General features: G+C 43.7%; 1 protein-coding gene across 2 annotated transcripts; it reads right to left on the reverse strand.

Moving 5' to 3' along the window:
• Positions 1–1,476: 1,476 nt before the first annotated feature.
• On the reverse strand, positions 1,477–21,141 carry Erlin2 (ER lipid raft associated 2). 2 transcript variants are annotated; one of them, XM_042699526.1, is made up of 12 exons: positions 21,045–21,141; positions 19,760–19,881; positions 16,899–16,980; positions 14,266–14,312; positions 13,361–13,422; positions 13,058–13,183; positions 10,209–10,282; positions 9,999–10,057; positions 9,128–9,219; positions 8,035–8,124; positions 4,925–5,004; positions 1,477–4,619 (listed from the first exon to the last, which is right to left on the reverse strand). In XM_042699526.1, the coding sequence occupies exons 2-12, from the start codon at positions 19,864–19,866 to the stop codon at positions 4,419–4,421; spliced, it is 1,020 nt and encodes a 339-aa protein (XP_042555460.1). In that variant the 5' UTR covers positions 19,867–19,881; positions 21,045–21,141; the 3' UTR covers positions 1,477–4,418. The 2 variants fall into 2 exon arrangements, with proteins under 2 accessions (XP_042555460.1, XP_042555470.1); XM_042699536.1 differs by lacking the exon at positions 21,045–21,141 and adding an exon at positions 20,746–21,035.
• Positions 21,142–22,218: the final 1,077 nt, after the last annotated feature.

Raw genomic sequence — 22,218 nt, forward strand, 5'->3', positions numbered from 1 at the left:
TCTATCTTAAAAACAAAAACAAGGGCTAGAATGTAGCACAGTAGTAGAGAATGTGTCACATGTGCAAGGCCTTGAGTTGAATGAGAAAATTAATTTAAGATCACATACCTAGAAAGTGGTAGAGCAGGGATATGAACTATGGCAGAATAATTCCAATAATGGCTTTTAACTTGTCCATTCAAATGTAATTTCTTTTTGTCAGACATGGAGCTTGAACTCAGGGCCTGCACACTGTCCCTGAGCTTTTTTGCCCAAGCTTTACCACTGGGCAGGCTTTTAACCACAATCCTCAGATCTCAACCACTTTAGCATGAGCCACCAGTCCCTGGCTCTCAATTGTAATTCCACATTATTTGTGTATCAGGCTTTCTTTTTTTTTTTCTTCTTCTTCTTTTTTTTTTTTTTTGTCGGTCGTGGGGCTTGAACTCTGGGCCTGGGCGCTGTCCCTCAGTTCTTCAGCTCAAGGCGAGCGCTCTACCACTTGAGCTACAGCGCCACTTCCGGTTTTCTGGTGGTTTATTGGAGATACGAGTCTCACGGTCTCTCCTGCCCGGGCTGGCTTTGAACCGCGATCCTCAGATCTCAGCCTCCTGAGTAGCTAGGATTACAGGCGTGAGCCACCAGCGCCCGGCTTCTTCTTTTTTTTTTCCAGAGCTGAGGACCGAACCCAGGGCCTTTCACTTGCCAGGTGGGCACTCTTCTGCTGAGCCCCTGTGTATCAGGCTTTCAAACCAATAGAAAAAGATTGGGAGCACCATTAAAAAACCGGAGAGAGGGCTGGGAAGGTGGCTCAGTGGTAGAGTGCTTGCCTTGCATGCTTGAGGCCCTGGGTTCGATTCCTCAGCACCACATAAGCAAAAAGAAAAAAGCCGGAAGTGGCGCTGTGGCTCCAGTGGTAGAGCGCTAGCCTTGAGCTGAAGAGCTGAGGGACAGTGCCCAGGCCCAGAGTTCAGGCCCCACGACCGGACCCCCCAAAAAACAAAACAAAACAAAAAACCCGAGAGAGCCTGGACTAGGGTTGCCAGATTTAACAAATAAAAACACAGGATCCCCAGATAAATGCGAATTTAAAAATAAGTAATATTTTTGAGTATGTCTCATGTCCTATTTGGGAAATATTTATTCTAAAATTGTTTATCTGACAGTTAAATTTACCCTGTTGTAATGTTAGACAACTGCTTGCCAGAGCAGGCAGGGAGTTCCCCACTGAATTGGTATCTATTTGAGTTTTAGGTCAACTGAAAATACCTCTGTGCTTTGGAGCAAAATTGCAGCAATGCATTAATTCTTTAAAATGATAAACCTCTACAGCACCTATGAGGAGTTATGCCATGTTCATAATTTTTTTTGTGTTGATAAGATGGATTTTTTTTTCATCTGAATACATTTGTAGTATTAGTTCACTAGCCAAGGATGCTTTATTTCTATCACCTATCCTAATATTAGCTATTGCTAAATTTCACTTTAGTGAAAAGGTAAACACAAAGACTGATTTTATTTAACAAGACAAAATAAAACTAAGATATAAAATCACGAGACCTTTTGTATTGTCTAAAACAATTCTTCCAGCTGTCAACCCCTGTCAATTAATCCAGCAGTATCATTTGTAGAATGATTAATATAACAAGAGCTATTTCTCAGTTACAAAGAGGGTCATTAAACCCTTGAGACCCTGAAAAAATTACTTTGACTATTGAATCACCAGCTTACACAAAAGCAGAGATGAAAAGAAATGGAAAAACACAGTATGACAGCCTATTATGACTTATAAGGAAACAAAAACTGTGGCTAGAAATCTATTGAATAGGATGGAGAAGTTGTGGTTAACTTCCTAAGGGTAGCTGTTCGTCAAGACACAGCTTATCCTCAAACTGAAAAAGACAAAGTCAATAGTGCTTATTTTACTTTTTACTATTTGCTCTATCTAAATGGCAAAATTATGTGTTAACAAGACACATAGACTCACAAAAACTGTCAGAGATCATTTATAAAATATCTTTTTTTTAGATCAATATATTGCTAAGCTTCATTCAATGATTCTCTCCTGAACTTAATGTGATCACATATCCCTCCAAATCTATTTTAGTTATATAAAAGCTATTAACAAACTTTGGCTTCCTTACATTCTTTTCCTTATATTTTAAAAAGTAATTAAAAACCGTACTGAATATGAATTACTTCTCCCAAGTTTAGTGATAAACAATACACCAAGGTAAATTCCTTAGAAAATCCTACAAAAACTGCATTTATAAAGTTACTTATTTTGACAGAAGTTTCACTTATAAATAGCAGCCATGTCTTAATTGCCTACGAGATTGTAGACATCACATTTTACTACACATTTAGAATTGCAATGTCTTAAGATCAGATTTTCTAGTAAATGTTAAAAAAAACAACAACAAACCAAAAACAAAGTTACGAAGACAGATGGGTTAGTTATCCCATGCTAAGGAGAAAGCTGACTTCCATGATTTTACTGCTGACAGGAACCCACAACCACTGGATTGATGCTGGTGGGCATGAGAATGTGATTCTCTTTTGTTGAAAGAAGAAGTTACATTAACATGGGGGAGCAGTTGTAGCAGGACTTTAACAAGACTCTTCCGTGGCCAAGGGACAAACTATCAGAGGACATTAGAATGGGAGGTTCTCCAGTTAAAAACTTAAGAATGTACTATTCATAGATGAGGCTGAGATGTTCCACTCTTGAATCAACTGTAGTAGACTGATGTTTTCCAAAGTGTAGGTAGGCAGCAAGAGCTCAGAGTTACAGGGAAATGACATGTATAGGAAGGGGGAAATGCTGTATACCAAACTGCTCCTGTCAGGTGGTTAACTGCATTGAAATGGGAGGAAGATGAATGCATTTTAATAATGGTACCCTATACTAGACTTGGGAAGACAAATCTCATTTTACAAGAACACTTGAACATATTAAAATCCATCCATTCTTTGCTGCCTGTACAAAGAATGACCAAGACCATTTGTCTACTTTGAGACTTTTTAGTGTCAGGAATAAGAACAGAGAAGGGCAACATTTAAAGAAGGGGAATTAATACTTTATATCCTTCTAGGCAAGCTGAATGCTACCCTAATTCCTGGTAAGTCTGGTGCCACTATGAACAAGCTGGCCTGAGTTACGAGATCTAAAATGAGGTGGGAACTGGTGTCAGAAAATATCATTCACAGTTGCACCTAGGCAGGAAGGAAATTATTGGTGTTTTTGTGTTTGCTGTTTTTAGGGTGATGTGGGGCAGCAAATAACAGGGCCTAATCCTAAACCAGAACTAGTCATGAGCACACAAGGTACCCATGGGCTATTATTAACTGCCCATAGCTGCTTTCCACTTAACATTATGTACACCACTCATGGGCTATTCAGGTTGGATCCCTTGTTCCCAACCCCAATTTTAGGATGTATGAATAGCATTTGTTTCATGTTTGTTCTTCTTATCCTGAATCTCCCAGGGTAACTCACATGAACCATTGACTCAGCCATGGCTGACCCTTCTTCCTTCCCCAAACAGTACCAGAGGTCTACAAGGTAGAATTTCCATAACAATAAAGATTACTAGGTCTTCAGGTACATTCAGTTTGCCAGGCAGGTGCTACTACAACTGGCTAATAGGTACAATGATCCCATTTTAGTAGTTAGTAAAACATATGATTGTTCCTATCTTCTTGATGCTGAGCGAAAGATTATTCCAGAAGAAAAAAAAAAACCCGAAATTACAGATCAGGTGAGACATGTATAAAGAACTATGTGGTGGCAAACAAGCCCTGACTTTAGAGAAGTTGTCAGAAACCACCACTTTGTGCCCAAGCACAAGGAACGTAGTGTATAGAAAACCTTGCAAAACCTAGCACCGGGTTCTTCCTCAGGAGGGCTCTAGAAAGCCTTTAACTTCACTTACAAGGCCCTGACAAATACACCTGGGAGGTCAACATTCTCTTTAGCTGCTGTTCCACAATGCATATTTGCTCAGATGTGAACCTTGCTCAGACACCTCCCTCCTTGGAGGCAGAGAGAATGGTAGACTACATTTTCCCAAATAAGGGAAATCAAAGCACCTGCCAGCAGCAACCTACAGTTCCCCCACTCCTCAGTGATACCATCCCTAATTAAGTCAGCTTCAAAGGGGCAAAAATTGGTGCCCGCAGGACAGAGGTCAAATTCATGGTTTATACATCTTATCTGAAGTCATATACCCTACTTACCTGAATAAAACCCAAGTCATCCATCCCACCCTCCTTTCCCAGAAGGTGGGCAAATTTAAGTCCATTTCTTCTCTTTCACCACAGTGACTTGAAGAGTCAAAGAAGGTAGTGTAGGAGGAAGGAGCATTCTGTTTCATCTTAAAAAATAGAGATCTCTCTAAGTGTCACAACCTGTGGTTGTATAAAATACTATTTTTTTTTCAATTCTCTTTCATGGTGGCTTCCAGGGGCTCATCTTCTAAGCCAAAGCCCAGGTTGTCAGCTAGCCCCTCAAACTGCTTGCCTAGACTGCTGGCAGAGTCCATGAACATGTGAGGGATATCTTTGCCAAAGTAAATCTTGCTGTTGGAAGCAATGGCCTTGTACTTCATCAGCTGCAGATATTCTGGGGTCAGCTTCAGCTGTGACAAAAAATTACAGAGAATTAAGTGGGACAATATTAAAGACTTTGGGTGTCAAATGTTTTGATTTTCAGAGTCTCTGTCAAAGAAATATGCTACCCTTGTGATTTCCTTGTTAAATTAGTACAGGGAAACAATTTTTCCGAGAAACCTAAGATCTTTAAGACAGAGCGACAAGAGCTACATTTCTGGTGGAAGGCCTCCTGTCAAAGGGAAATATCCACACAGCACAGGAGTTGTCAGTTCTGGCCACAGGGGGCTCATTCAACACCCACAGTCTTCACCAGGCCATGCTGGGCCTTTACCTTATTTGCTTCAGCTATTTTCAGTGCAGTGTAGCACTCGGCATCTGCTTTTGCCTTTTCTCGGGCCAGAAACGCAGCATCTGAGGGCAAAGAGTTCAGAGAAGTGAATGAAAAGGGAAAAGCTTTGGGTTTTGCAGGAGGCTCAGAGGCTCTCAGAAGACTGTTCTGGGGGGCTGGGAAGGTGGCTCAGTGGCAGAGTGCTTGCCTTGCATGCATGAGGCCCTGGGTTCGATTCCTCAACACCACATAAGTAGAAAAAGCTGGAAGTGGCGCTGTGGCTCAAGTGGTAGAGTGCTAGCCTTGAGCTGAAGAGCTGAGGGACAGCACCCAGGCCCAGAGTTCAGGCCCCACGTCTAGCAAAAAAAAAAAAAAAAAAGAAGACTGTTCTAGGGAATAGGGGTGGAATTCAGTTGTAGAGTGCTTGCCTGGCATATGCAAAGCACTGGTTCAATTACTTGAACCACCAGAAAACAAACAAAAAAGCTGGGTGTGGTACTGTACTGGAAGGCTGAGCTAGGAGGATCTTGAGTTTTAGGCCAATTTGGGCAAAACAATGGGACCTAGTCTCAAAAAAAGAAAAAAAGACTATATTCTGTTCCCTACAATTTTCTCTGACTACCTCCATGATCTTGGGAAGACTACTTTTTTAAGTTTTTTTTTTTTTTTTGCCAGTCCTGGGGCTTGAACTCAGGGCCTGGGCACTGTCCCTGAGCTTCTTTTGCTCAAGGTTAACACTCTACTACTTGAGCCACAGTGCCACTTCCGGCTTTTTCTTTTTATGTGTTACTGAGGAATTGAATCTAGGGCTTCATGCATGCTAGGCAAGCACTCTATCACTAAGCCACATTCTCAGTCCCCTTTTAATTTTTTTCCCTATGCTTTTTCTTTCCTCTTTGCTCTCCTCCAACTTTTATGCTGGCACTGGGGCTTGAACTCAGGGAGGGTCTGGGCACTGTCCCTTGGCTTTATCAATGCTGGTGTTATTTGAGAACAGTTCCACTTTCAGCTTTTCTGGTGGTTAATTGGAGATAAGAGTCTCATGGGCTTTCCTATTCAGGCTGGCTTCAAACTGGGATCCTCAGATCACAACTTCCTGAGTAGCTAGCATTATAGGTGTAAGCCACTGGTGCATGGCCTACTGTGCTCTGGTTTCTTCATCTATGAAACAAGAAAAAATATGGGTACTTCTTGTTTGCACATGCTTCCTTCTTTACAGTTACAGAGCTCTCTACATTATCACTTTTGGGCTATGCAGCAAACACAAGGAAGCCCAAAGGAAGCTCTACTGAAGGTAACCAGTGGATGATCTACCCTAAAACACCATAAAGCAGCCCTGATCTTCTCCAAATGATTTCTACCAATCATTTTAATCACTCTGAGGATCAGTAATGAAGCCTGCACAATCCTGACTGATGTTCTCTGGTTCAGACCAGTACCTGTTGGATTCTCACTGGTTAATTCCTGTGTTCCCAACCTTATCAGTGGAGACCAACCTTCTATCAAGCTGGCACACGTTTTGATGTTTACCTCTTTTAGTAAGGAATAAAGCCAGCCTCATGTGACTAGTTTTTGTAGCAAAATGGCTGAGGAGAAAGGCCAGTATGTAGGGGCACCTAACTAAATGTTCTCACATGACCCTGGGAGAAGCCGGCAGTCTGGCTAGGGGTTCTGGTTGCCCTGTGACCACTCATCAGCCTCAGCACCTGATGCAGAATGTATTAATAAGAAATAAAAAGGTGTTGTTTTGCTAAGAGCTCCCTAATGAGGAGCTACTGATCTGTGCCTTCCTAATTGGCTCCTCAATGGGCTCCTTGAAAGCCTGACAGGCTCCATAATGAGTATAATTGGACATAACACTGAGGTCTGAAGCTGCCCTGAGGATCCATTTTTGTCCTAGAATTTACCTGACAGAAGGCATCACATGAAGTAAGAGTTAAGAGGGCTCAAGAGTAGGAACTGAAGGCAAGTAACATTCAGAAAACCAGTCAGGGAGGGGAGGAGGGAGGGTGATGAAGGGGGTGAATGTGAGCAAGGTATCTTGTATGCACATATATACATGTCAAAATAAAGGCTCCTGTCCTAACTGATGCTAATAAAAACACTTTTAAAAGGTGACTCATTAAGATGGGCACTGGTGGGTCATGCCTTTAAGCCCTAGCTACTCTAGGAACTGCGAGCTTATCCTCAATTAACCAGCAGAAAGCTGGAAGTGGAAATGTGGCTCAACTGGTAGAGTGCTAGACTTGAGTGGAAAAGCTGAGAGTGAGAGAACCTGAGTTTCAGCCCCAACACTGGCACATGCATGTATATATGTGCATGTTTACACACACACACACACACACACACACACAGTGACAAGAAAGAAAGAAAACCAGTCAAGAAAATACTTCCCTTCAGCTCCAGAGTTGCTGCTAAAAAAGTACCTTCTTTGAAACCAACTTAACATCTGCGTGGGCTTTGAGAGCACACTTGGGAGACCAGAATAATGGCACCAACTGCCTTTCTGTTTGTTTGAGACAGGGTCTTGCTATGTAGCCCAGGTATACTTTTAAGCTCCCTCCTGCCTCAACGCCCTGAACACTGGGACTACAGGTGTGTGCCATCATGCCTGGCTGATTTCTCCACTGTCAAAGCCTAACAAAATGCCTGGCATACATGGCACTCAATATTTGTAAAAGGAATAAATATTCTTTTTTTTTTTGGAATAAATATTCTTTGAAAGAGAATACTAGCTTCTACTTAGGATGCAAGGTCTGCCCAAATTTCAAAACCAGTACAGAATAAAACTGATCTTTCAGAGAGATCATGATGTCCTATTACAGATATTAAAAAGCAAAGGAGGGCTGGGAAGTAGCTCAGAGGTAGAGTGCTTGCCTTGAATGAATGAAGCCCTGGGTTCGATTCCTCAGAACCACATAAGCAGAAAAAGCCAGAAGTGGCGTTGTGGCTCAAGTGGTAGAGCGCTAGCCTTGAGCTGAAGAGGTGAGGGACAACACCCAGGCCCAGAGTTCAGGCCCCACGACCAACAACAACAACAAAAAAGGAAATGACTCTCCTTGCCACAAAACTGGATGTGAGCAAACCACAGACATCAGTGTCTCTCTGTGTACCTTCGATTTCTGAAATCTTCTTCTCAGTTTCTTTCTCCATCACCTTCTGCCCATAGGTAATTTCTGCGACCTGAGCCACTTTTTCTGCCTCTGTGTAAATGGAGTTGAAGACAGACTTAGAATAATTTTAAAAAGTTGGACTGATTTCACCTGTCTCCTGATCTTAGTGCCCAGGTACATGTCAGTGAGTACACTGAGATGAACAGCCACTGTTCTCAGAGGGCAACTATGACAGGTACACCTGGGCAGAGATGGGATTGAGCCAGTGGGCACAGGAGCCATCCATAATTGAAGAGCCTTGTCCCCAGGAAGGAAAGCATTCCTATGAAGAACATGCCGAAACCTCTCTGAAATCACAAGTGCATTTCCTCAAGATAAAGAACTTTCAGGATAAAGTACTTCCTTTTAGGAATAAAGTGTGGTGATTAGCCAGAGTCTCTAGATTTGAACCCCAGTCTTACCACTTCCTGTGCTTCATTTCAATGTGAGGCTGATAGTGCTTAACCTCTGATGGTAGTTGATTTACTTCATAGATTAAATACTTAGAGAAATACATGGCCCAAGGTTAAGTGCTCTATATTGTCAGCTATGGTTTTTTTTTTTTTTTTTTGTGCTGGTTCTGGGACTTGAACCCAGGGCCTGGGTGCTGTTCCTAAGCTTCTTTTGCTCAAGGCTAGTGCTCTACCACTTAAGCTACAGCTCCACTTCTATCTTTTTGTGGTTAATTAGAGATAAGAAGTTTCACTGACTTTTCTTGCCTGGACTGGTTTTGAACTGTGTGTCTCCTGAGTAGCTCGGATTACAGGGGTGAGACAGCAGTGCCTGGCTGTCAGCTGTTTGTATTATGAATTCAGCAGAATTTGTTTTATGAATTCAGTAAGAATCTCCTTCTGTTTAAGAGACATATGAAAACTCATTACCTCAGCCCATGCTCTGACCATTTCAACTTAGCTTTTAGGGATGTAAGTGGCACTCCTGCAGGGTGGCATTGCTTTAGAAAACTGTGTGGTCTAACATACAGGGACCCTTATTGCATCTTCCCACAACCCCCAGCTCTTCCTCCTAAATGGAGATCACAGAACCACATGCAGACCAATAAGGGCCTTCTTCCGCTCTGTCTCAGCTTCTTTCTCCACCACCTTCTGTTTCTGGGCTGCAATGAGAAGCTTTGTCTTCTCACTTTCCCTAAAAGGGGAGAAAGCGTGAAGTTGTAAGGCCACAATGAAAAAGTTTTGAGGAACTTTCCTGTCCCCTGGAGAAGCCACTCTGCATAGGAAGGGCACACTATAATTTCTTGCTCTTCTCTATAAGACTGTTCAATGGCCCATGTTAAACAGATTTGTTGCAGAGAATATTATAGCTCTCTTTTTCATCCAAAATCACTTATTTGTTGGAAATATAACATAATTGCTAGGTGCAGTGATATATTCTTACAGCCCCAGCTACTTAGGAGAATGAGGCAGGAGGGCTGCCGCTGAGACCAGGAGTTTGAAGCCAACCTGGACACATAGCAAGAACCCATTTCCAAACCACACCAAAGGGCTGGAGATGTGGCTCAAGAGGTGGAGTGCTTGCCTAACAAGCACAATCAAAGCTCTGAGTTCAAATCCCCATACCACCAAAAACAAGACCATCATGTAAGCCAAAAACAACCATGAAACCAAACCAAAATGTATTTTAGTAATACACCTGGCCAGTCATTCACTTGCCTTTCCCTCCTATCACTATGTCTGGAATAAGCCTAGAGATAAGGCCTTTGGCCCTTTAAAAGAATCACTGCTCTCCAGGGCTCTTCTGTGGCTCATAGACAAGTTGTCCCAGGGAGCTCTGACCTGCCTGCTCAGTCTCAGTGCATTAGGCTATAGCAATTGCTCAAAACTAGCACAGCTGTGGTTAACCTAACCATGGGTTGAGGCAGGGGCTGGGAGAGCATGGTGGTCAGCTCAGGTATAGGGTATACTCACATCAACTCATAGTTCCTGCGGATTGCCTCAGGTATATTGGGCTTTGTCACTCTCACAGCCTGGAGAAGATACAAATAGCAACTGATGGGAGAGTGAGAGTGGTAAAACACACAAGCTCCCTAGGGTCTTTCATCTTCCTATGCAAAATAAGCATCCCCTTGGGAGAAGGGATGCAGAGACAGAGGACTTTCCCACTGCTGCAATGCTTACTTGGATAACAAGGCCAGGGGCCATGGAAGTTAGGTCTTGTTGCAAAGCCAGTTTGAGATTTTCATCAATTTGATCTAGAAGGAAGACAAACACAAAAAAAAAGAGTTGTCAGACTTTCTAGATGGGTGAGAACAGGACAGTAGTAAAGCATAAGTGAAAACATCATTCCACTATTGAGCATATAACCAAAGAATTATAAATCAATATAGAGGATACTTGCATACATATGTTAATTGAAGTGCTATTCACAATAGCCAACCTGTGGAATTAGCTGAGGGGTGCAATAACAGATGAGCGGGTAAAGAACATGTCATGCAAACATACACACACACACACACACACACACACCCCAGAATATTTTACACACACACACACACACACACACACACACACACACACACACACACACACACACACACACACACACACACACACACACACACACACACACACCCCAGAATATTTTACAACTATAAAACAAAACGAAATTATGTCACCTATAGGAAAATGGAATTGGAGATCATTATGAGACAGATAAGCCAAGTCTAAAAAAGCCAAATATTGTATGTTTTTACTCATTCGTGGAAGTTAGATCTAAAGGACATATATATTCATAAACATGTCCATAGATATATTTAAACATATATACCTATACATACACACAGACACACAGATATACATACAAATAATTCTAACTATGGGACTGTTTAGGGGGTGAGAGGAAAAGAAGAGGGTAAAAGAAAGATGAAGCTTGAATCCAGGCTGTTGCACTTACTAGGCAAGCACATACAATTCTTTTTGGGGTAAAAAAGATCAAAAGCAAATTTAAAGTTTTTTTCTTCAAAGTGCAATGAATCCAAAAGTAACCAAAGAATTCCACAGCCAGGGGCTGGTGGTTCATTCCTGTAATCCCAGCTACTCAAGAGGCTGAGATCTGAGGCTCGATAGAAGTTCAAAGCCAGTCCCGGCAGAAAAGCCTGTGAGACTCTTATCTCCAATTAACCAGCAAAAAGCTGCAAGTGTAGCTGTGGCTCAAGTGGCAGAATGCTAGCCTTGAGCAAAAAAGCTCAGGGATAACACCTAGTTTAAGTTACAGGACTCTTTTTTTTTTTAAAGAGTACAAACCCACAAAATGAATTTAATCTTCTACTGTAAATTTTATTATTATAATTTTTTTGTTGGTTGTGGTGCCTGAACTCTGGGTCTGGGCGCTGTCCCTCAGCTCTTCAGCTGAAGGCTAGTGCTCTACCACTTGAGCCACAGTGCCACTTCCAGCTTTTTCTGCTTATGTGGTGCTGAGGAATCGAACCCAGGGCCTCATACATGCAAGGCAAGCACTCTACCACTGAACCACCTTCCGAACCCCTACTATAAATTTTAAACACTGCCAAAATTTTTTTGCTTAATTCTGATCCTAGACAATGTTGATGACTCTTCTTTCCTTATAGAACATATTCCTGGGCTGGGTGTACATCTCTGTGATAGAGAGCCTGCTTAGCAAGGGGGAGGCCCTGAGTTCCATTTCTGGTATCACCAAAACAAAACACCTCTGAGGGAGGTTTATATGAGGATTCCTGGGAAAATCATGGTTCCAGCTTAGCATGAAAGAAAACACATTTACTTTAGCATTGACTCATACAAAAACAACTTAGAAGCAAATATAAACTAAATACAATAAAGGAACTAGAAGTTACTGAAACTTTTCTTTCCTTTGCTGCTGAAGTCAGCCTGTGCTTACATTATCCAAGTAAAAACAGTAAATGGTATCTTCTTAAGTATGTAAATCCTTTGTACTTCAAGTGTTTTCCTATTCATCTCTATAGGACAGTGAATAAAAACCCGTGAATCATAAACCAACCATAACCTGAACCCAGAAAAATCCTAGGAACCACAAAGAACTATGACTCTCATTCTGTACTAGAACACATTGTGAACCTCTTGTTCTCATCAGTCCTGGTGTCCTTCACCCCTGTGATGTGGTGGGAAGAATCAAATGAAGCCAGAAGAGGAAGATTCTACTGTGGTTATGCTACTAACTAGCTCCATGACCTTTTTCATTCAGGCCTTGGAATTTATTTAAAAAAAGAATGTTGGTGTATGGAAATTTAACAATGAAATCCCCACCCTGCTGTACAACTGATGTGAAAAAAAGGGAAAAAATAAAGAAAAATGATGACGTTGGACAGATAAGACTGTAAGTCTTGTAGATTTTTGTCTTCATTAAAGAATGATACTTAGGGACAATGAAAAGACATTTCTGCTCTAGTCTTCATTCAGTTGAAATGAATAAATTTTATTCCATTGTTATTCCTATGCTGAAGCTCAGTGAGTCTAAGAATCTTCTTTCTTTCATAGTCCTCAACATTTTCCTTTTTTGTGTGTGCAGGTACTAGAACTTGAACTCAAGCCTTGCTCTCATTTTGATTTTTCACTCAAGGATGGTGGTCTACCACTGGAGCCACATCTGACTTTTTACTGATTGAGACAAGAATCTCTTAAATTTGTCTACCTGAGCTGGCTTGGAACCACGATCCTCAGACCTCAGTCTCCTGAGTAGCTACAATTACAGGCATAAGCCCTTAGTAATCAGCTTCTTTTTCACTTTTTGAGATAGAGTCATACTTTTTAGATAAGGCTGGCCTTGAACTCATGATCCTCTGGCCTCAGCCTCCTGAGTGTTGGGTAGGGCTGTCCTTAACATTTTCTAGGTACTTCCTTTTTGGTCATTCTGTACACTGCCCATCCTTTATTGTGGGGAGCTGAGAAGTAGGCCATGGTGAGGCATGATAGACTGGGGCTGAGGTTAGGGTGGGGGTGGTAGACCAATGAGAGCAACCACACTTCCTTACCAAACAGTTCAATGTAGACCTCTTGAAGCGTATGCACACTGCAGAACTGGTTCAGCTCATGGTGGATCTTGTTGAAGATGAGAGCCTTGTCATAGTCAGCAGTATAGTTCTTCACTATATCATACACTGGGAGGAGAAAAGGGCTTTCATATGAAAATGCAGGCCTTAGACCTCTCAAATGTTCTCAAACATAGCTGTGCTATGTTCCTAAGGTGTCAAGACAGACTAACACGGGAAAAATAAGCAGGTGGGGTAGCACTCACTTACTGGAAGATGGACTGGAAAATAAAATAAAAGAGGTACCTGCATTTGGGACCAGGAAGTTTACCACTTCAATTCTGTCAAAGTAGATCATCACACCACCACTATTGGAGGAGAAGGGACAAAGAAGGCACCAGTAAGCTCTGGTCCTAGGCAATGCCCTTAGACATAAGACAGGCATTTCAAAGTATCAAAAGGGAGTTAGGAGGTATGCTAGCTCTCTAAGCAGGAGATCTACAGAGCTCAGAGTTACAATCCAATCTTCTGAGAAATCATACCTCTCTAACATGTCCTGACAATAAACAAGTAAGATTTTTTGAGGTTAAGAAAAGAGTAGTTCCTGCTGGGCACTGGTGGCTCACACCTGTAATCCTAGCTACTCAGGAGGCTGAAATCTGAGGATCATGGTTCAAAGCCAGCCTGAGCAGGAAAGTCTGTGAGACTCTTATCTCCAATAAACCACCAGAAAATCAGAAGTGGCGCAGTGGCTCAAGTGGTAGAGTGCTCGCCTTGAACTGAAGACCTGAGGGACAGCGCCCAGGCCCAGAGTTCAAGCCTCACAACTGACAAAAAAAAAAAAAAAGAGTAGTTCCTATCTTTCAAATGAACAATGTCATTTGATCCAAATAAATATTTGCAAGGAAAAGCCTAATGATGGTCATTGGGAATTTTATAGTCAATGTTTCTCCAATTTCCCTATCATTTCAGTACTATGGGTCTCTTCAGATATTCATTATATTAAAGATGTTCTCACTATGACATCCTAACACTTCTAAATCTTTCAGGATTGTCTCCACTATATACTACCACCTGATAAAGTTGGAATATAAGGAACTAGAGGACAAGGGATCTGATAAACCCACCAAGACATGGTATCACCATCTCTTATAGTAGCCCGCCAGCCTGCCACCCACTATCTTATTAACAGCTTTATCCTGGGTCCTTACCTGGTCCCACAAGGTACATTCTTCACCTCATCTGTCTGGAGTGTGGTCTGGAAACACCAAATGCCAGTAAGAAAATGGGCAGTGACAAAATAACTAAATAATCGAAAGTGCTCCTGTCCATGACAACTTCTGTGTGTTCAGCTTTGCCTTTGTTGAACATGAATATCCTGCCTACTCCTTCTTCTTTACAGGGTTGATGTGAAGCCAGTAAAGGTATTTACACTAGAGTTTCTGTAAGTGCACCACAGCTGATCAAGCAGAGTAATAATATTGTTAGAACAAAGACTGGATCAGGAGTCCTAAGATGGTATTCGCTTCAACCTCTTCCATTTATACTTTGGAAGCAGCAGATTCCCCACTTAGCCTATGTGAGACTGGATTATTACCTGATTGCTCAAATGACTCAAATAAGAAAGCCATAAAGCATGGTAAATGGGAGAAGAAACTCACAGGGAAAAATGATGAAGTATGCTGGGACATCTTGTTGGGTCCATTTATTTTACTGTGGTCCTAGGAACTGAATCTAGAGCCATGTCCATACTAGGTAAGTGCTCTGTCACTGAGCTATATCCCCAACCCCTTGTTGGGTCAGTCTGAAGGTTATTCTTAAAGTCTTTACCGTGACTCATGCCTGTCATTTTGGCTGCTTAAGCAGACTGAGATCAAGAGAATTATGGTTCAAAGCCAGCCCAGGCAAAAAGTTAGTGAGATCTCATGTCAACCAATAAAAAAACTGGGCTACATGGGAGGTATAAGTGTGGAATAAGCCAGTTTAGGCAAAATGTGAGAACCTATTAAAAAAAAAAACAATGAAAGCAAAATGAACTCAGGGAATGGCTCAAGTGGTATAACCTTCCTTGTAAGCGTTTTGGTTCTGCCAAAAAAAAGAAAAAAAAGTTTTTGTTTTTGTTTTACCCCTTCATTTTTCTTAGCTGGATATACTTCAGATTTGACTAGTCTGACTTTGTCAGGCTGAGGTTTGATATAACTAGTCTTATTTCTATTAGATGCCATTAGCCCGCATCTAATCATCTTCCTTCCCTGTACTCCAAATTATGCTCTGATTTCTGAAGTTCAAATGAGAAGCTGCAAAATTACCAAGCTTAATTTCTGTAATGGTAGCCTCTGTTTTAAAAATACATCTGTAATCCTACTTAGGAAGTAAAGATAGAAAGAATCACAGTTCAATGGATCATAGTGAGCCCAGGCAAAAAGTTAGACTTCATCTCAATAAAACAAGCCAAACATGGTGATGCATGCCTATACCCTAGCTACACAGGGGGCATATGTGGAAGGATCACAGCCCTAGGCCAATCTAGGCAAAAAGTGAGACATTATCTCATCAATAACTTAAAAGTAAAAAAGGAGTGGAAACATGGCTCAAGTGGTAGAGTACTTGCCTTACAAGTGCAAGAATCAAAATGCTAGCATTTCCCTCCCCCCACAAAAATACAACATACACAATTTAACTTTTCTGCTATTATTCAAAGCATATTCTTCTCCTGATCTTTCTTTTTTTTTTTTTTGCCAGTCCTGGGGCTTGAACTCAGAGCCTGGGCACTACCCTGAGCCTCTCTGTGCTCAAGGCTAGCACTCTACCACTTGAGCCAGAGCACCACTTCCAACTTTTTTTTTCTGTGTATGTGGTATTGAGGAATTGAACTCAGGGCTTCATGCATGCTAGGCAAGCACTCTACCACTAAGCAACATTTCCAGCTCTCTTGATCTTTCTTTTTTTAATAGGTTTTTTTATTGTAAAAATATTGTACAAAGGGGTTACAGTTACATGAGCAAGGTAATGAGTACATTTCCTATCAAGCATTGTTACCTCCTTTGTTTTTCCCCTACCATCCCTTTTTTTTTTTTTTTTTTGTCGGTCGTGGGGCTTGAACTCTGGGCCTGAGCGCTGTCCCTCAGCTCTTCAGCTCAAGGCAAGCACTCTACCACTTGAGCTACAGCGCCACTTCCGGTTTTCTGGTGGTTTATTGGAGATAGGAATCTCACGGTCTCTCCTGCCCCGGCTGGCTTTGAACCACGATCCTCAGATCTCAGCCTCCTGAGTAGCTAGGATTACAGGCGTGAGCCACCAGCGCCCGGCTCCTACCATCCCTTTTGATCTTTCTTTCTTTTTTGTTTTTTGGGTCCGGTCATGGGGCCTGAACTCTGGGCCTGGGCCTGAGCGCTGTCCCTCAGCTCTTCAGCTCAAGGCTAGTGCTCTACCACTTGATCCACAGCGCACTTCTGGCTTTTTTCTTTTTGCTTATGTGGTGCTAAGGAATCGAACCCAGGGCCTCAGGCATGCAAGGCAAGCGCTCTACCACTGAGCCAAATTCCCAGCCCTTGGTCTTTCTTAAAAAAAAAAAAAAAAAAAATTTCCAACTGGGGCTGATGGTTCAAAGAAACGTAACGACTCAGCTATTTCAACAATCAAATAATGCTCTAAGAGCTTCATTGTGTGCGTGTGCGTGCATGTGTGCGTGTACGTGTGTGTGCGCGCGCATGCACGTGTTTAAGATCCTTAAATCACTCTCTGAGAGACATTTTACTCATCCAATAGCTCAATAATTTTAATCACCTATCAGTCACAACCCAAATTTGCAGTCATTCAACCACAGCACACAAGCCAAGTATACCTGTACAGATTTATAGGATGTGATGAATGGGAGCATGAGATGGAAACCAGGGCCGCTGGTGGAAGTCAACAGGGCTCCACCCCTGCAGAGGAGGGAAAGAGCAGACTCAGTATAACATAGTGGACCCATTAGATCAAAACTCAAGTGGGTAACTCTTCTCCTCAGCCCTATAAACATTTAATACAGCAACATGTGCCAGACCCAAGTCCACAGATTGCTTTCTTTCTCTCACCTCATCCTAATATTCTAGGAAGTCTGATGGCAAAACACAAAACCATTAGTTTTGCTTTTGCAATGATTAAAAAAAATAGGCACCTAGGCTAAGTGAAATACAGACAACAGAATGCCAGGATACTCCAAAGAAGAGATGTTCTGTCTGGTTGACTTTGTCCCACACGTTAAGATACGGCAACCCTTGAGGCTATCAGTTAACTGCACTGTTATTGGAGTTCAGTGACAGGGACAATGAAAATAATAATGATAATTTTTTTTTGCCAGTCCTGGGGCTTGAAATCATGGCCTAGGCACTGTCCCTGAGCTTCTTTTTGCTTAGGCTAGCACTCTACAACTTGAGCCACAGCATCACTTCTGACTTTTTCTGTTTATGTGGTTCTGAGGAGTGGAACCCAGGGCTTCATGTATGCTACTCTACCACAAAGCCACCTTCCTGGCTCCCCAAAAGAATAATTTTTTTTTCTGTCGGTCGTGGGGCTTGAACTCTGGGCCTGGGTACTGTCCCTCAGCTCTTCAGCTTAAGGCTAGCATTCTACCACTTGAGCCACAACGCCACTTCGGCTTTTTTTTTTTTTTTCTGCTTATGTGGTGCTGAGGAATCGAACCCAGGGCCTTATGCATGCAAGGCAAGAGCTCTACCACTGAGCCACCTTCCCAGCCCAAAACCTATTTATTTATTTATTTATTTTTATTATTTATTTTTTTGGGTCCGGTCATGGGGCCTGAACTCTGGGCCTGGGCGCTGTCCCTCAGCTCTTCAGCTCAAGGCTAGTGCTCTACCACTTGGCCACAGTACCACTTCAGGCTTTTTTCTTTTTGCTTATGTGTTGCCGAGGAATCGAACGCAGGGCCTCAGGCATGCAAGGCAAGCGCTCTACCACTGAGCCACCTTCCCAGCCCCCAAAAGAATAATTTTAAATATACTTTCTTTTTTCTTTTTTTGCCGGTCATGGGCCTAAACTCTGGGCCTGGGTGCTGTCCCTCAGCTCTTCAGTTCAAGGCTAGTGCTCTATCACTTGAACTACAGTGCTACTTCCAGGTTTTTCTGCTTATGTGGTGCTGAGGAATCGAACCCAGGGCCCCATGCATGCAAGGCAAGCACTCTGCCACTGAGCTACCTACCCGGCCCTTAAATATAGTTTCAAGTAACTAAAATTTATATATAGAGTTACCTTTCTTTTCTAATTAACTTGTATGTAAATGACAAAATTAAAACTTTTCTTGGTGGGGGGAGAAACGTAAAATAGTGGGGAGGATGAAAGAGAAGGAAGTAACTTGAAGTTTTAATCCCTCCCTTCTTTTTTCAACCCCTTTCTCCCTCCTTCTCTCCTCTCTCCTCCCTTCGTCCTCCTTCTTTCCCTTCCTTCCTGGTGCCTGGGCCTTGAAATCAGGGCCTTACATTCTCACTTGGCTTTTTCCCTCAAGGCTGGTACTCTACCACTTGAGCTATATGTTTATTAATCTCTTTTGGTGTTAAAGATTGAACCTAAGGCTTAGAGAAGACTAAGCACAAATTCTTCCACTGAGCTACATAATCAGAGATCTGGAACTTGCTATTAGGGGGATGGTGAGGTGGCTTGATGGCAAGCACTTGCTTAGCTTGTGTGAAGCCCTAGATTGGATCACTGGCACAGAGAAAAAAATTGCTATTGGCTACACAGAAATAATCACAATAGAGAATATGTAAGAAAGGGTTTACAAAGACTTAAAGCAAAAATCATAGTTACAGAGGTTACTAAAAGGAAGCAACCAAGATTCACACTTGCTTCATTGCTTTATGAAGTAGAAGATAGTATTTCAAAAAACAAGTAATGAACAGTGACATCGTGTGCTTCTATGCTATATATAAGAAGTGCTATTATAAGGCTTGCCCTGCTTCATAAATCAGTCTGCAGAGCAAATTCATTTTTCCTGAAACATTCATTTTAAGAGTCTCTCAAAATATCAAAGTAGGCTCTCCTCAAGTTCCCATCAAGAACTGAGACTTTACATAGGCTGGTAGTGAAGCCTATATTATTAGTTATTTGGGAGGTCAGATCAGGAGATCACACACAATTTGCAGGCAGCCAGGGCATCAAAGTTCTTGAGACCTCCATCTCAACCAAAGGTCAGGAGCAGTGGCACACACCTGTTATCTTAGCTGTGGAGGAAGCACAAGTAGGAGGATTGTATCCCAGGCTGGGCTGAGCACAAACTGAGTCCTTTCTCCTGAATAACCAAAGCAAGAAGGGGCTGAAGGTGTGGCTCAAGTGGTAGAGGGCCTACCTAGCAAGTATGAGTCTCTAAATTCAATCTCTAGGTCTCCAAATTAGGACAACAATGGTCTGCAAAAACAAAACAAAACAAAACAACTGGTTCCTTTAGGTTTGTCTTTAAATCTACAAAGACATTTATCAATCACTGTCATTTAAAATATTAAATAAGTAAAAATTAAAAAAACCGAAAAAGTAAAAAAATTGTATATATCGCACAGTTTTCCCATAGTCACTGTCATAAAAGCTCCATCTAAAAAGACTCCTCTATTAAATAAAGTATAAACAGTGATATTTAGAAGCTTCTGCCATATGGTGACTAGGGAATGGAGCCATTTGACAGGAAATTGCAGTTTTTACCTGTCTCAGCCTTACCTGTAATAGACCCCAATATGTCCCTCTTCTATCTTGTGCACAGCTGAAAAGAGAGATGCACAAAAGAAACTGGAAGCCACAGCCACAACTGCTCCTAACTGAGCCATCAGTGAACTTGGACCCTAGGAAGAAGATATGGGAAAATGTGTGGCTTGATATGCAGGACAGCAGCTATGCCAGTGACAACTCACCAACCCCAGTTCCCTGAAAAGGACGCGTAGACAACTTGTTGTAGGTACACAGGCTAATCTACAACTCCTTCCATTCCTTGCTCAGTCAACATTCCCTTTCCTTAACTGTGGAATTGCATTCCTCATCACACTGAGGAAGCTGTAGCTCCAGATACAGCCCAGACCCACCCTGGGAGAACCAGTGCCAACTGGGCAATGTTCAGAACGCAGCCTTCTCTTCCTGTGAACACGAATAGGCCATCACCAGAGTCACTCACACTAGTACAGGGGAAGAGGCAGCTGCACTCCGTTAGCCCAAATTACAGAGGATGTCAAATGACAGACGGTTGTGGCTATGTAATTCTGGTCAGAGCCTCCCAGTTCTAATTGCCTGCCGTTTCAAAAGGAAACCATCATTCTCTCCTTTAGGGTGCTTGTGAGACAAAAGCCAGCAAGTAACCGGGTTCCAGGTAGGCTCTTTCGGCTTCGCATCCACCACCTTCCAAGTTACTCCTTTGGATCGAGACCCGACAGGTAGGTTCTGAACAAGCCCGCAGCTGCACTCTCGCCCAAGTTCGTGGTGAGAATGAATCGGGAATGCCTCCGGGCGGGGGAGACTCTACTAATCTCCCGGGTTTAACCATTCAGACACCAGGATACCAAAGAGGCGGCATCTAAAAACTCATTTCTCGAACCCTGGACGATCTGGAAAAAACTATGGTGACTGGCAGCAACAGCCAATCAGGTGTGCCCGGCCCATCCGTGCTTCCCGGGTCTGACATAACTTGGGGCGCCCATGTCAGCGCTGATGTTTACCGTGGAGGCCTCCAGCCAGCGACCGGCAGGGGCGTCCTTTCTGCAAAGGCTCTTCCCTCCCCGGGCCACCCCCGCCCGACCTCCTGGGACAGAAGCTACGCTCGGGCCGGCCTGGGGTTCCGGGTTCCGGGCCGGGACCGGACGGGACGGGATGGAAAAGGCTTCCTTCTCGTTCCCGGAGTCGGGCCGGCCGACGGAGCCAAGCGGCTGGGGTCCAAGCTCCGGGGCACCGCGGGTCCGGGCCGGCCCGCAGCCGCGGCGGGGCGGGGAGCGCGCACTTAGGGGCGGGGTCCGCGTACCGGGCTGTCCCTCCGGGCGCTCCGTACGGGTCCGAACCCCCCGTGCAACCGCAGAAACCGCCACACCCCTCACCACGCTACTTCCTTCCGGGCCCGTCGCTCCGATGACGCCATCAGTTCCCGCGAAGAGACCACGCCCCCTTACCTCGTCCTCGTCCTCCCGCCCCGCCCCTCGAGCTCGGAGCCGTTAGTGGTCCTCCACCCCCCCCCCACCACCAGGGGGCGTGCGCGAGTCGGTCCGACGGCCGGGAACCTGGGCCTAAGATTTCGGGGACCGGGATGCGGGACCCGAGAGATGGGGACCGGACTGGCAGCTTTGTCCGGCGAATGGCTGCCGCTGTCACCTTCCGAGGTCTCGGCGCTGGATCTTGTGCCAGATGTCCCTCCGCAGTGCGTGGAGCCCGGCAAGGCAGGGGCGCGTGGCCGCGTTCCAGCCCTCCGCCCGCTGCGGTCCTGGCCCCGGGCAGAAGGAAGCCGTCCTGGAAGCGCTCCATTCGCCTCCTGACGTCGCCGGTCCGCAAGCCCCACCTTGAATTGCCCTTTCTACCTCGTGGGAGCGTCGGGCTTTGAGGTCCCCGCCGCGACCTAAAGCAATCAAGAGGGAATGATTGCTCCACGGTTGATGAATGGAATCTGAGTTCAGCCAGGTGCTGGGTAAACAACACTGCAGGAAAGTTTCCTTAATAGCTGGAGCTTCCGGTGGCCGTGACACCTGGCATCCTGCAGGGGCCGGGAGCAGCGCGGGTGCGAGGGGCCCGTCATCGCAGGTGTCTCTCCTGTGGTATCTGTGGGACCTGGTGCTCAGGGAATACACGCACAAAAGGCCCAGGCAGAGAACCCGGACTGTGCCTCGAATTGCCCTCAATCTGCAGCAGTAACACCATGAAACCTTTCTAACTCTGTGTGTGTGTGTGTGTGTGTGTGTGTGTGTGTGTCCAGGGGATTGAACCCTGGGCCTTGCCCATGTTAACCTTGGAAATCTACCACTACTCTACTCCCACCGTGGAGGCAGTTCTAAGTCAGTTACTGAGGTCACTTTGTTTGCTGGCAAAAAAAAAAAAAAGTTTATAGAGTCCACTTAATTATAGGTTCTGGTAAATGAAAAACTTTTTAAAATAGGAAAGCTGGCAAGCTGGCAGTGTTAAACTGATTTAGGACACAGGGAAAAAGGAAA

The sequence above is a fragment of the Dipodomys spectabilis genome, unplaced genomic scaffold (genome assembly GCF_019054845.1).
Source record: "Dipodomys spectabilis isolate Male_0828 unplaced genomic scaffold, ASM1905484v1 ptg000009l, whole genome shotgun sequence".
In the NCBI taxonomy this organism is placed as follows: domain Eukaryota; kingdom Metazoa; phylum Chordata; class Mammalia; order Rodentia; family Heteromyidae; genus Dipodomys; species Dipodomys spectabilis.